The 17113-nt window shown below is 39.5% G+C and overlaps 1 protein-coding gene across 3 annotated transcripts in view; it reads left to right on the top strand.

Annotated features, from left to right (window-relative positions):
* Window positions 1–282: 282 nt before the first annotated feature.
* The window catches only part of LOC115402938 (nectin-4-like), a 34900-nt gene continuing 18069 nt past the window's right edge, over window positions 283–17113 (top strand). Inside the window, exons 1-6 of one of the 3 annotated variants that reach the window (XM_030111625.1) lie at window positions 283–416; window positions 510–786; window positions 874–949; window positions 4619–4713; window positions 7676–7844; window positions 16753–17094. In XM_030111625.1, the coding sequence (XP_029967485.1) occupies window positions 16818–17094 (277 nt within the window). In that variant the 5' untranslated portion in view covers window positions 283–416; window positions 510–786; window positions 874–949; ... (1 more) ...; window positions 7676–7844; window positions 16753–16817. Of the gene's footprint in view, window positions 417–509; window positions 787–873; window positions 950–4618; window positions 4714–7675; window positions 7845–10847; window positions 11004–16752; window positions 17095–17113 lie in introns of those variants that run through there. The other 2 variants (XM_030111623.1, XM_030111624.1) reach the window with 2 other exon arrangements.

Here is a 17113-nt window from a genome sequence, read left to right as displayed (position 1 = left end):
TAACAAGGCTAAATCATATCTTAAAGTTTTATTAGTCTCATTTTACGTGAAGTCTGAAACACTATAAGGGGAACCTGCTTTTGCACTTTTAAGACAGCAGGCCATTGTTTATAGTTTCATTCTTATGAGTATGAAGAAGCAGTCCTCCTGTGGTTGACAGTGTTCATCAGTCATTTTCTTTGTCACATGTTGAAATCATTGATGGAACAATGACACCACATGTATAATTCTTTGTGCACATAATGTGAACGCTGCAAAACAGCGACTAACCACTTCCTTGTGTGGAGCCTCCTCTGCAGATGCATTCAGGGCTGATGACACTCTTCTCACTCTCTGTCTGAACGACACAATGTTCAGTTCAAACCAAGCAGCTCTGCTCTTCTTTCAGCTGCTGGGGATGCATCGTGTCTTTGAAGGTACGGTAAGGTTTACATTACTGATAACAAATTTAATTCTACTTCAGATTGTCTTTATTGCTGACTGGATGTTTCCTTTTGTGAATGTTTCAGATCAGCAGAGGACGGCTGTGATGTTCAGAGGAGAACCAGTCCAGCTCAACTGAAATATATCAATGAGAAATGCACCACAATTCGCCTGGATGAAAGAATGAGACTATTTGTAAGCTTCCCTCTCCAAGACAAATCATACATCAGGACTCTTTTACCAGGCTCAGTATTCTGAATGCTCAGGCTGAAGATGAAGGACTTTATTCATGCTCTGTAACCAGGATGGACTGCACATAATAAATTGAATGGAATGTAACTGTGACTGATAAACCTGAGAAAGGTAGGTAAACCTTCCCAGCATCTCCACAGAAGATAAAACATTGTCCACTTGCTGCCTCGATCTCATTGTAGTTCTGTTTTGATGCAGATTCACGGAGATTTCTGGTTATACCCGCCATACGATTTCCTCTCTGCTTCATGATATTAACTATCTGCATCTACAGGTGAGTGAAAGTATAAGTTTATCTCTGATTCAAAGTTTGATTCACTCATTCATTAAGTTCAGTTATCTGGAAGAAGCTGCTCAGTAATCTGGACGTTTGTGTAGATTCATGAAAGAACAAGATACAAAAAAACGAAGCAATATGACCTCTGTTACAAAAGTTCCCTGATGTTCATTCAGGACCACAAAAGCATGACAGGAACTGTGGGTGTATTCATGTTACTTACAGTTGTGCTCAAAAGTTTCCATACACTTGGAAAGAACAATGTCTTGGCTCTTTTGAGTCCCCAGGTATTTCTATAAGTCTGATTTTTCTTTGGTAGAATGATTGGAACTGATACTTCTTTGTCACAAAAAACATTGATGAAGTTTGGTTCTTTTATGAATTTATTATGGGTTCACAGAGAAAGTGACCAAATCTGCTTGGTCAAAAACATACATACAGCAACGTGAATGAGCAATTTTGGTGACTCAGAAAGCTGAGTGAAATGACCTTCGTAGCATGGCTTGTTACCTTCTTGTGAGTGATCATGAGTGATTTCCCAGAGGCCATTAAATAAGTCTCATAGGATAGAAACGCCCTCAGTCGGTACAATACACAGGTTTCAGTGTCCACAGTGTTTTACATCACCAAGGACTGACAGGCTGCTGTGTAAGAAGGAGGCCCTTGCTCCAAAAAGCAGCAACTGAAGGCTCGACTGAAGTTTACTGCTGATCACATGGACAAAGACGAGACCTTCTGGAGGAAAGTTCTGTGGTCAGACGAAACAAAAATTGAGCTGTTTGGCCATAATGTCCAGCAATATGTTTGGAGGACAAAAGGTGAAACCTTTAACCCCAAGAACACCGTGACTACCGTCAAGCATGGTGGTGGTAGTATCATGCTGTGGGGCTGCTTTTCTGCCAATTGACCTGGTGCTTTACAGAGAGTAAATGGGATAATGAAGGAGGATTACCTTAAAACTCTTCAAGATAACCTCAAATCATCAACCCGAAAGTTGGATCTTGGGTGCAGTTGGATGTTCCCAGAGCCGTCCTGGGCTTGTTAGCTGCCCCAGACGAGCTCGAGACGAGCGCCCCGTCGGACTGGTGTGGGGTGTGGTGCGGTGCTGACATGGAGCGTTGGAGTGGGGGGGCGCGGTGCGGTGCGGTGCACTCACATTGCACCCTAGTCCGCCTATGCTTAGCCGGCCCTGGGTGTTCCAACAGGACAATGATCCCAAACACACATCAAAAGTGGTAATGGCTAAATCAGGCTACAATAAAGGTTTAAGTTCTGACTTAAACCCCATTGAGAACATGTGGACAAGCTGAAGAAACAAGTCCATGTCAGAAAACCAACAAATTTAACTGAACTGCATCAATTCTGTGAAGAGGAGTGGTCAACGATTCAACCAGAAGCTTGTGGATGGCGACCAAAAAATCGAATAAGAAATGGCCAAGGGACATGTAACTGAATATTAGCATTGCTGTATATTTTTTAACTGGCAGATTTGGTCACTTTTTCTGTTAACCCATAATAAAGTCATAAAAAAACTAAACTTCATGAGTGTTTTTATGACAAAGAAGTATCAGTTCCAGTAATTCTATCAGAGAAAAATCAGAGTTGTAGAAATAACTGGAGACTCAAGAGAGAGCCATGACGTTATGTTCTTTACAAGCGTATGTAAAATTTTGGCCACAGCTGTATGATGGACATCTTTCATGTTGTCGTCTGGATTGAGTTGAGGATTAATAAGACTTCCTCCAGCAAATGATAGTTTAATGTACACCACCAGAGTTGGGTATGTAACGACAAGTAACGAGCGTTACAAGTAGTTAAATTACTTTTGATGGGAACGAGTAGTGTAACGACACTACTCCTTCTAGATTGGTAGTTAAACTAGCGTTACAAATGAAATGCTACGATCGTTACTTTTACAATGACTGCAAACCAAAATATTGTTATTTAAGCAGAGTTTTTTTATTACCACCAGTAGATGGAACGGTGGCCATACGAGCAACTACTCGCTATCTCTTCCGGGTCAGGGCTGATGGAACTGTCAAAGTCAAATTGGTTACCTTATATAAATTTGTGCCCCACTGACAACACTGCACTCCCTCCTACTGTAAATGCCCCTTTTAAATGAATACTCCGAAGATTAGGGACCCTCACCCTTTCCCTATCATTGAGAAAGTTAGACAAGCTCATAAATTCCTGTGTCTCTGGTTCCCAGCTGTTAGCATCGTAGTAGCTTAGCTCGAAGCTCAGCTGGAAGTCAGTCAGAGCCGGACTACGCAAATGGACAAAATACACCTTCCAGTGGTCCAGGGGACGGCGTATTAGCACGTGAAGTAAATCCGAATGGTTATGAAACATTTTAAAAGGCGTGTTTTCTTTTCAATCCGTTAAAAAAAAAGTTCTGATACACACAGATCTGCGCATGTGCAGTGCTCCACGGAAGGATATAAGGGAGCACAGCTCCGCGGAGCACTATGCAGTAATGAGTAGTGTAACTTCTTTACTATTTCCATGGAGTAATCAAGTAGTGTAAGGCACTACTTTTTTCAAAAGTAACTAGTAACGGGTAACTCTTTACTTTTTTGAGTAACGGACCCCAACTCTGTACACCACACACTGTTAATGTGTCTTCAACTTCATTTCATTAATTTCCAACTTGTTAAATTTACTGGGATTTTTGTTTTTTATTTTCCAAAGAAGAATTTTCACATTTATTTTATAACAACTTTACCAGTCTTGTCCATTTAAGATAAATGAACTTTTTGTTGCCCTGAAGTAAAATGAGTTTTACACCCCTGTTATATTCAGCACAGCATTCAGTTTTAGATGGGGAGGCTAACACTACTTTTAAGGTTTGATTTAAAGGGGACATGTTATGTTTTTTTTTTCACTTTGTGAAGTCATCCAACATGACTTAATAAAATCCTGAAATCTTTTTCCCCCCATTTGTCCTTAAATGATTTTCTGAAACATACAGCTGACCTGAATATTTCATATTTTGGAAACGCTTATAAAATCACCATGGCAAAGTTATGAGGCAGAAACAAAAAAAAAACAAAACAAAAAAAAAAACCTAACTGGCCTCCTTTTAGTTTGCTATTTGTTGCCGTAGCTTCATTATGACGTTCAAATTTGAAAACTGTTTCCTCCCTGTCTTGCTGCACCACATTTTGTGAAAATGAAACATAAACGGAAGCTGAAATGGTTGAGTTTGAGTTTGGTCTGCACAAACTCTGAACAAACGATGAATTTGGGGCGAACAAACTTAACCATTATGTTTTTGGGCTTTTGAGACTGATATGACGTGACTGAAAAATAGCATAATGTGTCCCTTTAAATCTTTTCTATTTAAAAAAGCTTACAGTCAGAACTGGCTCAGGCCACGTTGGAGCACTTTCAAGTTGAGCAGGGATAACTGGCTTGTGGTGGCCAAGCGTTCATAACGACGTCGCTTTTTGATCCTTCGATGTCGGCTCTTCCTGTCATTGTGAAGCAGAATTCACCAAGCGTTGGATTGTTCACCCACTAATAGGGAACGTGAGCTGGGTTTAGACCGTCGTGAGACAGGTTAGTTTTACCCTAATGATGATGTGTTGTTGGCATAGTAATCCTGCTGAAAGACATTCATCTGACTGAGCTTCTCTTCTCTGCTCTCCTTTCTGTCTCCAGACATATTTCATCATCAAATGTCACCAACTCCTGCAGTCTGAGCCTTTTCTGTCCTCTCTTCCTGTGGGAACTTTGATGGTGGAAACTTACAACCGGTGAGTGTATTTGGTCATTAACCACTTTTGAAAACATATTGGTGTTGAAGGATCGTGGAATTCAGTAGTGTGAAAGCAATCTTTAAGGAAGGCTAAAGGTTATTTAGTGATTTTTGTTCCAAAGAAATGGTGAAATATGCTTGAGTTTGATCAGATTAAACCACATCTGCACTCTATTCTTGTTGTATGCCACCTTTAAACCAGATAATTATTGTAATGAGAATCATTTCTGAATGAACTTCAGTGCATAAAGGTCAGGATCGATGGATAATGGATAGAATCATTAATTTTTTTTTATCTATACAAATATTCTGTCTTTGGGTTGTAATGTTCATTTTGCCCATATTTCAGGGACAGACCTGAAAACACTTATTTGCATCTTCAAACTGATCACATATCATTGCATTGACTATATGTCGATGCATATTTAGTTTCTCATTCTCACTCTCTCCCATCAGTTTATTACTCCTTCTGGATGTAGCTCTCCTCATCCTCTCAGCTATCCTATCGCCAATAGTTCAGTTGTTTCCTGCACAAGTCAAGAGGCATTTCTCCTGTCTCAACTGAGAGAGCACACTCTGGTTTCACTGCTCAGCAAACCCTCAAGGCCAGAGCCTGAACTCCATCCAAACCTGTCAAAATCAAATAGCAATCTTCATTCATTCATTCATTTTCCGCCGCTTCATCCCTTTCGGGGTCGCGAGTGGCTGGAGCCGATCCCAGCTGCTGTGGGCGAAGGCGGGGTACACCCTGGACAGTTCGCCAGTCTGTCGCAGGGCTGACATATATAGACAAACAACCATTCACTCACACATTCATACCTAGGGGCAATTTAGGGTGATCAATTAACCTACCATGCATGTTTTTGGACCGTGGGAGGAAGCCGGAGTACCCGGAGGGAACCCACGCACACACGGGGAGAACATGCAAACTCCACACAGAAAGGCCCCGAGCCCCGGCCGGTATTTGAACCCAGGACCTTCTTGCTGTGAGGCAAGAGCACTAACCACCGCGCCACCGTGCGGCCCCAAATAGCAATCTCTCAGATCTATTGGCAGATTTATGAAAACGTCATTGCTTATTATTGAAAAGAGTGTGGGACAGATGACACCCCCCCTGTGGCATTTCACTTCTCTAGGAAACAACTGACCGATAGTTCTGTGCCTATTTTCACTTCCTATAGTTCTTTTCCTATCTAACCTCCACTCACATATTGTTGCCAATCTACTGGACACCATAAAGGTAAACCCAGCACTGGCTTCAACCCTAGTTTTACTTCTATCATTTAAGCACACTAAATCCCCCTCTTTTAACAATTCTGTTATTACCTGTCCACTACTGTCAATCCTCTCACTTCCCCACAGTATGAAAAACCTCACATGAAAACACATTACTCTCCCCATGTTCCTCAAGTTAATTTAGCTGAAGTATTTTACAGCTGTAAGGTATCCCTTATCTTCACAAATGTGATCCATCCTCTACCTGATCCCTTCTGACAGACACTTAAATCACAAGATCCAAATCTTTGCTGTGATGCTCCTTGCATTCCAGTGCAGAATCAGCATGATGATTATCAACCACATGGCTCCTGCCTGTGCTCTTACTTCCAGTTCATCCCTTACTTCTTCCTAATTCAGTCCTTATTGCTGTCACACTCGTCTGGATCCTGTCAGTTTTAGATTAACACCAGCTGTTGCATTCATCACTCCTGCTATAAAAGTCACCAACTTCTTGTCTTGCTATGCTTTCCTCTTTTCTAATTTTCCTTTTCCTCCATTAGTTGTTCATTGCACCCATTGCTGGTATTCTGCCTTCCCTCTCTTAGGATCCTGACTGTCAGTGTATTTTTTTGTTTCCTTTGTACCTGCTGTGCCTCCACCTCCTTCCTCATCAGCTCACATCCTCAGTACGCTGCACTATGACTCCCTCCAGTTACAACACTTCACCATGGCACCTTCTTCACATGCCTCATATCTATGTTCACCACCACACCGAACACTTGCCTTTCTTTTCTCCAGCTTTGGTGCGTACTCTCACTTTGTACCTCATCAACCCATAAAACCCTTCATTTGGGTGAGAGCCTCCTTCGAATTTAACTATCATCGTCTTTCTTCTCGACTCCCTTTGTCATCCTGACCACACTTAGACTTTATCAAACCCTCTGCCAGCTTTTTTACATCAACATTCAGGGTATCCCAGATATTATTATTATATAAAGTGCAACCACTTTAGTGGCTGTTTATAATGATGCTTTTCACATCATCTTCTCCAGACAATGAGGATCACATAGACGGACTGTCACATGAGCAAACAGCCTTGTGTTTCACAGACTGAGGCGAATAGAGAAAGAATAATTTTCCAAGCTATTATTACCCTAAATGTCTGAAATGGACATTAGAATGTGGCGGGAAAAAAAACACCCAGTAATATGTGAATCTCAGCATGTTGTGTCAGAGTGTCCACAGCAGCATCATCACTGATATTCACTCATGTCCAGGATTTGATGCACTTTCACCACAAAAACACACATCTCATTTCAGTGTTTTATTTTGTGAATTTTTCATGATTCTGTTTTTCTTTACATTTGAGGTTTATGCTAAAAAGATTGGAAATATTATCATGCCAAATGTATTTCAAGAAACATTTTCATTTCTTCCTCACAGACTGTCAACTTCAAGTTACTGTATTTAAGACTTTGTTTGTTTTGGTTTTTTGCAAGCACTTTGATTAGAATCTATGCTATGATCTAAGTTCAGCTGAGTATATTAAGAAGTCACTAAGTGACTGATAATTTTATTTTATTCTGTATAAAGACCAAATTCCTTATGTGTTTTGAAACGTTAAAATAAAGGAAAAAAGGAAAAAAGGTGCATACCCCCCGCCCCCCCCCCCCGCCCCCCCCCACTACAGGTTCCCACACTGTCACTACTCTCCTCCACTAACTCTTCATCCTCCTTTCCAGCTGGAAATCTCCCGGACCTCCTCCACCGCCTCCTCTCCACTCCTGACCTCCTGCCTTGAATCAGCCAGCTCACTGCTTCCCTGCTTCTCACTAGTTCTACCACCAGGCGGCGCTGTGGTGCAGGATGGGAACCAGACCAGCTCCTGTTGGGCAGTTTGTTTATTTAAATGTATGTTCTGTGTTTTTGCTTTTGTCCTGTTTTTTTCTTTATTCACTTTTGTTTGTTTGTTTGTTTGTTTGTTTGTTTGTTTGTTTGGTTGGTTTTTCGAAATCAAGCTTCTTCAACTACTACTACTGTTGCTGAGCCTTATAAAAATATATTAGAGGTATATGTGAACAGTTACATTTGCTGAGTTTATGGTCGCTGCTCAGCGATATTATGTAAAGACATTATATACATATATTACAATATTTATCAAGTAAATATGTATTGGACAATAAATATATTATAATATTATTGATTGATTGATTGATTGATTTTATTTGTTTCATTCTTTTTTAAAAGAAAGAAATGAAAAGGAACAGAAAGAAGTGAGACTTATGATGTCTGCCCCTATTAACATAAAATAAATGACAATTTGTCAAGATTTAACATATCACAAAAAAAAAAAATGCAAAATTCAATACAACAATTTCACTAAATCAAAATACAAATATGACCATTTCACAAATAATTGCAGATCAAATACAACCATTTCCCAAGTGTAAATACAAAACAAACAAACAAAAAAAAAAAAAAAACCTTAATGAAATATGTTCAAAAGAAACAATCATTCTAAGTTTGACCATTCTTTAAAACAGAGTCGTACCCTCCCAATAACTGTGCTTTTAAACATTTCTTGAAGATGTGAATGGACTGAGACCTCTTAATTTCACTGTCAAGTTTATTCCATAAATTGATTCCTTTTGTTGTGATGCATCTTTCTTTCAATTTGGTTCTTGATTCTGGTCGTTTGAAAACTTCAGTGCCTCTTAATCTATATTGACTGTCTCGCTTTGCAAATCTATTCTGTAAATTAAATGGTAATTTTTTCCGGTGAGCTTTATACATTGTTTTAAGAAGGTTGAGTTTTACCAATTCTTTCATTTTTAAGGATTTCAATTTTATAAATATTGGGTTAGTGTGGTCTCTGTAACCACTTCCATTCACCACACGAATCGCTCGTTTCTGTAAGAGGAAGAGTGGTTCAGTGTAGGTCTTACAAGCATTTCCCCAGACTTCAACACAGTAGGTCAGATATGGTATAATCAATGAATTGTACAACAGAAACAAAGAATTATTGTGAAGTGACTCTTTCAATTTGTACAGAACAGCAATGGTTTGAGAAATCTTAGTTTTAACGTACTCTATATGGGATTTCCATGTTAGTTGTTCATCCAGCAATACACCTAAAAACTTAATTTCATTTGTTCTCTCAATCTCTATACCTTCCACTGTCAGTGTTGTGTCAACGTCTGTCCTTCTGTAACTGAAAATCATATATTTGGTCTTACTGATGTTCAAAGATAGTTTGTTAGCGTTGAACCATTTTATAACATTCTGAAACTCTTTTTCTACAATTTCTAATACTTCATTTATATTGTCTCCAGCATAATACAAAGTAGTATCATCCGCAAACAAGATGCATTTCAATAAGCTGGAAGCAGTGTCAATGTCATTGATATAAAGAAGAAAGAGCACTGGTCCAAGGACGGATCCTTGAGGAACCCCACAAGTTACGTTTCCATTTTTAGATTTTATATCGTTGATTTGAACAAATTGTTTTCTGTCTTTTAAATAGCTTTTGACCCATTCATGAGCAACACCTCTTATACCGTACTTATATAATTTATACAGCAATATGTCATGATCTAGAGTATCAAATGCTTTTTGAAGATCTACGAAGACACTTACTAAGAAACGTTTCTTGTCCATTGCATTTGTGATTTCTTCTGCCAGTTCCATAATTGCTGTGGCGGTTGAGTGATTAGTCCGAAATCCATATGATTGTTACTTAAATGTTGTGTTTAACAATAAATTTATTTAATCTGATCACAAATAATTTTTCTAAATTTTTGAGAGCTGAGGAAGTAACGATATAGGTCTGTAATTGGAGACATCATTTTTATTTCCTTTTTTGAAAAGTGGAATTACTTTGGCTATTTTCATACTCTCTGGAAATGTTCCTGTGGTAAATGACAAGTTACAGATGTATTTAAAGGGTTCAATCACGACATCTATTATTTGTTTTATCAGTGACATGTTCATGTCTGTATAGTCATTGGAGTTTTTATTTGGAAATTTACGAACAATACTGACTATTTCATTTGCTTGTACAGGCTCAAGAAAGATGCTACGTTCATTATTTTGTATTATTCCACTATTTATGTTTTCGTCTGGGATATTTTGAGATAGATTTTTCCCTATATTCACAAAGTAATTATTAAATTCCTCTACAATGTCCTGTTTTTCAAAAATGTCTATTTTGTTTTTGGTTATATGGTTTGGAATTATGGGTTTAACCTTGCCTTTGTGCAAGACTGTGTTAATTACACTCCATGTGTTTTTTGTACTATTTTTGCTTTTCTCTATTAATTTTGTGTAGTAATCCTTTTTCTGTTGTCTTAGAATTGATATCAGTTTATTTTTATATTTTTTATACCGAACCTCGGCTTCTTTTGTTCTTAGTTTGAGAAACATTCTGTAGAGATAATTTTTTTTCTTACAGGCGTTATATATGAATATATCAAGTAATAAATACATAGAATCGCAGTAATGTTTTTTTGACAGGTCAGCAGCCACCTCCTCACGAATTATTCAAACATTATGTACTTCCTGAGTGAGTTTCGTTTTTGTTTAGTTTAATTACGTATGATGAACATGAAAACAAAAGACCATCGACTGAACTCCCTCGTCTGTCTCCTCTTTCTCTACTTCCAAAATTATGAATTAAAAACAAACAAAAACAAAAACGAGGCTCTGGGGTCTCCAACCCTGTTCCTGGAGCCCTATCCAGCATGTTTTAGTTCTCTCCTGCTTCAACACACCTGAATATTCTGTACCAAGCACAGAGCAAAGCCCAATAATGAGACTGTTCATGCCAGCAGGTGTGTTGAAGGAAGAGATGTTGTTCGGGCTCCAGGGACAGGAGAACCCGCTCTGTTGAATCCATCTGTGCGCCTGCGCACCATCTTCTCTGAGCTGCAGACAGCAAATGGGAAGAAGTCACATTCTGCTCTCCGTCCTTTATGGACCTTTTCAGTCATCATATTCCTCGGAATCGTTTTGCTCCGTCACGCAACCTGCTGATTCTGATGTTGGTGATCTTTTGGAGCCGAAGTACACAAGGTATGGAGCTTTTTCTGCCGTCTTTGTCCTGTTACAGTCCAGGCCGTGAGCACCTCCGTCATATTCCATACAATGTTATTAAATCGACAGAGTTAAAGTCCTGCAGAGATCACGAGATGAGTGAAGTTGACTTGTTCTGAAGGAGAGCATCCTGCAGGACACCTATATTCTACTGTGTACAAGGCAGCAGTCTTTGTTTTCGTATGTTCGTTCGCGCGAACAACTACACTGAGTGCATTGACAAGGAAAACCGCAATATGGTCAAAAAGGAGTAGGAAAAAGCACAGCCATATTGAGACACTGACGTGCCCCTGGGCAAGTTCTTTCAAAGTGCCCCCTCTAAGCTAAAATTCTGACGCCTACAAAATCCTAAAGCACTTATTGCCCCCCCAAAGCACACATTTAGTGTTAGAACAGGAGCAAGTCCCCTGGTCTCAGCTGATCTATGAGCCCTCTGGTTGCATAGAAAGTTAACACGCTTTTTGAAAGCGACCACTCTGAAAACTTCAAATACCATACTTGTAAAAATCTTAAATTTGGGTAAACATATAAAGGAGGCTAAATAACAGGGACAGTGATACTGAAAGCAGTTCAAAACTTTTTGCTTTAATTATTTAATTGCAGTCACAGTTCATGGACAAAAGAAAAAGAAAATCTGAAATGATCAGCAATTTGCCTGAAAATGCTCAAAGCATTTTAAACATAAAGTCATTCTCGCAACAAGAAAAAGGACGAGTTCAGAATTCTAAGAGCGACAATTATTTTTACATGTCCATGTTTCTTAGGTGCAATTTTGCAGTAAATACTACTACTACTACTACTACTACTACTACTACTACTACTACTAATAATAATAATAATAATCTAATCACGAGTTAACAAATGTATAGGAAACGCTCATAAGTGCAAACATAAAGCCCGTGACATGTGGACGATTATTGTTTACAACCATCGGTTCAACCCGGTTACAATAGTAACAAGTTCAGTTCTTCTCTTTTACTGAAAAAGCGCAAAAGCGCTGCATCGCATCATTTTTTTTTTTAATTAAAAGGAAAACAAATATATACAAACTCTCGCGGGGGCAAACAGTCAGGAGTCAGGCAATCAAAAAATAAATAAATACCACAAGCAAGGAAAAAAATACAAGGGGGGGGGGGGGGGGTCAAACCATGATGGTTTGACCCCCCTTGTAATTTTTTTTGATGGCATCAAACATGGCACAAACAAATCAACACAAGTTAACGTCAATTAAATATGCAGTGGTCTAGGTCTTCTGTCAAATCAAAAGAAAACGGGACATATCACGGCATATTTTTTGGGGACAGCACCTGACATTCTTTTCAGAGACAGAAAATACAGGTCAAACTGCTTTTTGAATTTATTAAAGGAGGGTCTTTTGTTCTTCCATTTATTGCAATGTAAATGATATTTTCCCAGGAGAAGAATGATATTAATTATCATAGAGAGGGCTGTGTCTGGATACGTTTTGTAATAAAGGATGTCAGAGAGGTTCAGACTTTGAATATCATTGATCTTAAAAGAATTCCAGTCTCTAACATCACTCCAAAATTTTTTAGAGAGAGGACAAGAAAAAAATAGATGCTCTAATGATTCATTTGGTTCATCACAGAAAACACAGGGATTAACTTCAAAACCAAATCTGTTTTTTAAGAATTCTCCAACCGGGTAAATCTTGTGAATAATTTTAAAATGTGTTTCCTTCACTTTTGGGGGAATTGGCCACTTCATAAAACACTTTTGAGCTTTTTCCAGTTTTGACCAAATTTCGACATCATTAAAAGGTGGATGGATCTGGCTTTTATAATTACAGAAAATGATTGATTTGAATCTCTCCAGAGATCCGGAGCTCTCCCGTCAGCCTCCGTGGGGCAGCTCCACTCGGCCCGTGGAAGCCACGGCCTGCTTCACGCGCCTCTGTGGAGCAAGCCGCGGCGCGGCAGCTCCGGATCTCCGCTCCCGGGTGGAGACGCGCTCTGTGCCGGCCGCGGAGCGCGCAGGGACCCGCCGCAGAACCACGGAGGCGCGTGAAGCAGGCCACGGCTGCTGGAGCTCTCCCGTCGCCGCCGTGGAGCAGCTCCGGGCCGTTTACCCAATCGGCCCCAACTCAGCAGGGAGTGCTGCTGAGACTGGCCGCCTGTGAGTGCTTTGGGACGGCGGAGAGGCTCACGCAGCACCCGCTGCTTGCTGATAACAGCGGAGACGTCCTGTCACGTCTCCAGAGCACCAGGAAAAGCCGCTAAATTTGTCGCTAGTTACTTTTGACAAAAAAAGTCGAAAAGAGGCTTTGGAAAGTCGCCAGATTAGCAAGAAAGTCAACAAGTTGGCAACACTGCCGCCCCTGATCCCAGCAGTGTTTGAGTCCGTGTCCACGGCGGCCATGTTCTTCCTGTTCGGCAACGCGCATACAGCGTCAATTTACGTCACATCCCCACGATTGCGCGGGAAATTCGGACCCCGAACAGCAACAAATTATTTGGCACACAGCCTGTATAAGGCAGCAGACAGATACGTGGATTGGCCTGTTATTTTAGGTTTTTAATGCTTCACGACCCATTAGCATTGAATAAAGTGGAAATGCATGTGCAGTTTTTCCACAAATCTTGCCTTAAGTCCCTTTAATGGGAGTGGAATTGCTTTACATATTTTAGTGAATTCTAACCTGGAACAATTCAAATTAAACTTGTTAGTAAAGATTTGAAAATCAATAAAATGTCCTCCCTCATCCAACAAATCAGTCACAAAGCACAAGCCCTTCTCATGCCATTTTTCTTTAAAAATAGATTTTCTATTTATTACTACTAGTCTGTTATTCCAGAGAGTTGAACTATGTGGTGAAAAATTGTGGGAAAATATCATTTTCCCAAAAATCTAAATTTGTTTGTAAAAATTAGACAGTTGCATCACATCATTGAACACATCACCACGTCCTGCCGGTGTAGGTACCAGATGTGTCCTTTTTAACATTTAATGCCGAGATTGCACTATCCGGAACTGCGGATATCCACAACTCCATTCTGACTAGGCGTAATGAATTTTGGATATCCGGAATTTTCATTAAAGATATATATAATGTAGTTTTGACTATCCGAAAGGACTGATAGAGATATCTAAATTTCAGTTTCGCCTAGTCAAAACTGAGATTTAGATATCTCTAATGACATCACTGAAAACGTCATGAAACGCATCACATATCCTAAATGACAAGTACAGATATCTGTAATTGAGTTTCCACTAGGCGAAATGTAAGGTAAAGATATCTTAAACGTCACTATGACGTGTCGGAATGACGTTGCTCTATTTTAGATATCCAGAAATGCGTAACTTCCCAACCCCGCCAGAAAAAACAGGAAGCTTATTGCAAATGAAGCCTTTCCATGGCGGCAGTATTAAACAATATTGTACAAAAATGCCACGGAGTAGAACGAGCCCTCAGTCAGGGCATTCGCGGGGAGATAGAGCGTCGTGCTGTCCAAAGCTGTCAAAGCAATGCAGAACGAATTGAACATTTGCTGTCGCCGGACACAAAAAAATGCGCTTATAGCCTGCTTAGATGAGCTACGAACGCTCATTTACACAAATGTACCGGCCGTGAGAAATCGAGGTTCCTTTGTGAGGCGCATTTGTGGCATTTAGAGCCATTAGTGGATTAAGAACTGTTATATAAAGCAGTGTCTAACTCTGACCAGTAGATGGCGCGTTCGCTACACGGTGTATTCGGGTGTAGGGATAGTCTCACGTGATTACACTCCGAAAACGGGAACACACACGGAAGCCCCGAATGTATCAACTGTGGTGTTAAAATACATATTTTTGCTCTTTGCAGAACCAAAATGAAAGAAATTCAAGTTAAATGTGTAGTGGAGTGCAACTTCGCCTCGTGCCACGCTACACATTCGGTTCAAATCAGCATTTCACCGCTTCCCGCCTGAAAGTGGGAGGAGTAATTGCACGACATTATGGATATCTGCAACGTCATTTCGTCTAGTCAAAACTGTCATTCAAGATATCTTTAATTCCATTTCGCCTAGGCAGAATTGTAGTTACTGATATCTCCATGTTTTAGATATCTCTATCAAAATGAATTAAAGATATCGCTAACATAATTTTAGATATCTATCCGTTTCCTATCCGTAATTCCCATTTGAGATATCTACAACATAGTTTTGACTAGGCGTTACTTTAACTTAAGATATCTACAACGAATTCCGCCTAGTCAAAACTGAGTTATGGATATCCATAAAGAAACATGTAGATATCTGTAAGTAAGGAGGGGTTGGAGATATCTCGAATTGGAATTTTGACTATCCGTAATTCAGTTGTAGATATCTGCAACTGGAATTTCGCCTATCCGTAATTCAATTGCAGATATCCGTAACTCATATTGCGGATAGGCGAAATGACGTTACTAGTTACTAGTAATTCTATAAGTCATTGGTACCGACATCTGCTTTTTCTCACAACAAGAGAGAGGTTGCGCTTCAGGCGCCCTTCTTCTTCTGTGGGTCTGTGTAAAATCAGGTTGAACATGCAAGCAGCACACCTAGTGGCATGAAGTGCAAATGCGGTCATGGCGTCGTATTGACTGACTGTAAAGCATCAAGTTGACGCAAGCCGGGTAGTCGTGGGGCCCCATTAGGTAGGTTCCAGACGTGTCATTGGAAATCATCCCGGGGATTTCAAGTTGTGGTTAATCCGGCCTTGGGAAAAAGCAAAATGTTATAAAATGCTGTTTTTTCCAATCACACATAGTTCAGTAACCACAAAACACAGCAAAGAACGCAAACATCAAGGAAATACGCTGATTCATGGTACCAGCTCTCTATCCCATCTTCATGTCTTATTTCACTGTAATTCTGTGATTTTCAGAAAATCAATTTAAGAAAGAACTTAGAAAATTTAGAAAAGAACAAGCAACACAAAGAAAAAATACAAAGTACAGTTCTAGTCATTTGATATTCAGAATGTGTCAGTTGTTTTTCAAGATTTCCTATATTTTATTTACTAAGGTTGAATAATACGTTTGAAACAAATAGAATAATAAGTTTGAAACAGTCTGCTCTTCTGTGCTTTCTTAAATGTATTTGAATGTATTTCATAGAAGCAAAGTACAATTTGATACAAGTGTTTTGTCTTTTTCAAAGTTACTGCAGCCAGAAAAATAGCCAAGATCATCTGGTTTAATTTTTAACATTGAAGTGACTCAGTATCACAGAAGTCTTTCTGAATACTGAAAGATTTGCCTTCATTTGTTTTTACAACAATCCTATGAACATGATGGATGACAGGCAGAACACAGGATTGATCTTGTGTTGTTAAAGCACAGAGTTCTCCCAAAATGACCTCAAACGGTTCACATCTAAAGCTGTAGAACTCGTCCACACCGTCCAGTAAAACATTTACTCAGGTCCAACAGGACCTGTGTTTCTGTGTTTTATTTTTTTTTTTATTTTGTGGGCATTTTTATTCACACCATTGCTATTTCTCTGTTGCTGTTGCAAATCATCCTTACTTACAGACTGGTAGAACATGTCTTTGCTCTTTCTGTTTGTTTGTAATGATTGAACAAAGAATTTATTATGAACGACTTACTGTAATTTGCTTTAATTTATCTTCTATTCTGCAGCATCTTCATGACTTCAACTCCCTCATTGTTCAGGCCCACGGGGTTTTGATTCCTGTATAATTATGTAGTTATGTCTCTGTTTCAGTGATGTTGTTGTTCTTCCAGGTGTCTCAGTGACTGGTGGAGACCTGACCGTGGTGGAGGGACATGATGTTACTTTACCCTGCAAGATGACTGAGCAGGAGAAGACACTCACTCAGATATCATGGAGGAGGAAGACCAGAGGAATGCCTGGAAATCCTTTTTTTTACACCATTTCAGAAGAAAACGGTCCACATTTTTTCAATGGTCCTGATCCTCGAATCAGTTTCATTGGACATTTTGCAGAGAGGAATGGAACTCTACAAATATCCAATGTTTCGTTAAATGATGAAGGAAGCTACACGTGTATTTTTTCTTTGTTTCCCAGTGGAACTTCCAGTACAGAAATACCTCTACGAGTAGAAGGTACATGACATTTACTATG

Source organism: Salarias fasciatus, chromosome 16, assembly GCF_902148845.1.
Source record: "Salarias fasciatus chromosome 16, fSalaFa1.1, whole genome shotgun sequence".
In the NCBI taxonomy this organism is placed as follows: Eukaryota; Metazoa; Chordata; class Actinopteri; order Blenniiformes; family Blenniidae; genus Salarias; species Salarias fasciatus.
The sequence above is the reverse complement of the archived record's forward strand: the minus strand, read 5'-3'. Positions and strand labels throughout refer to the sequence as shown.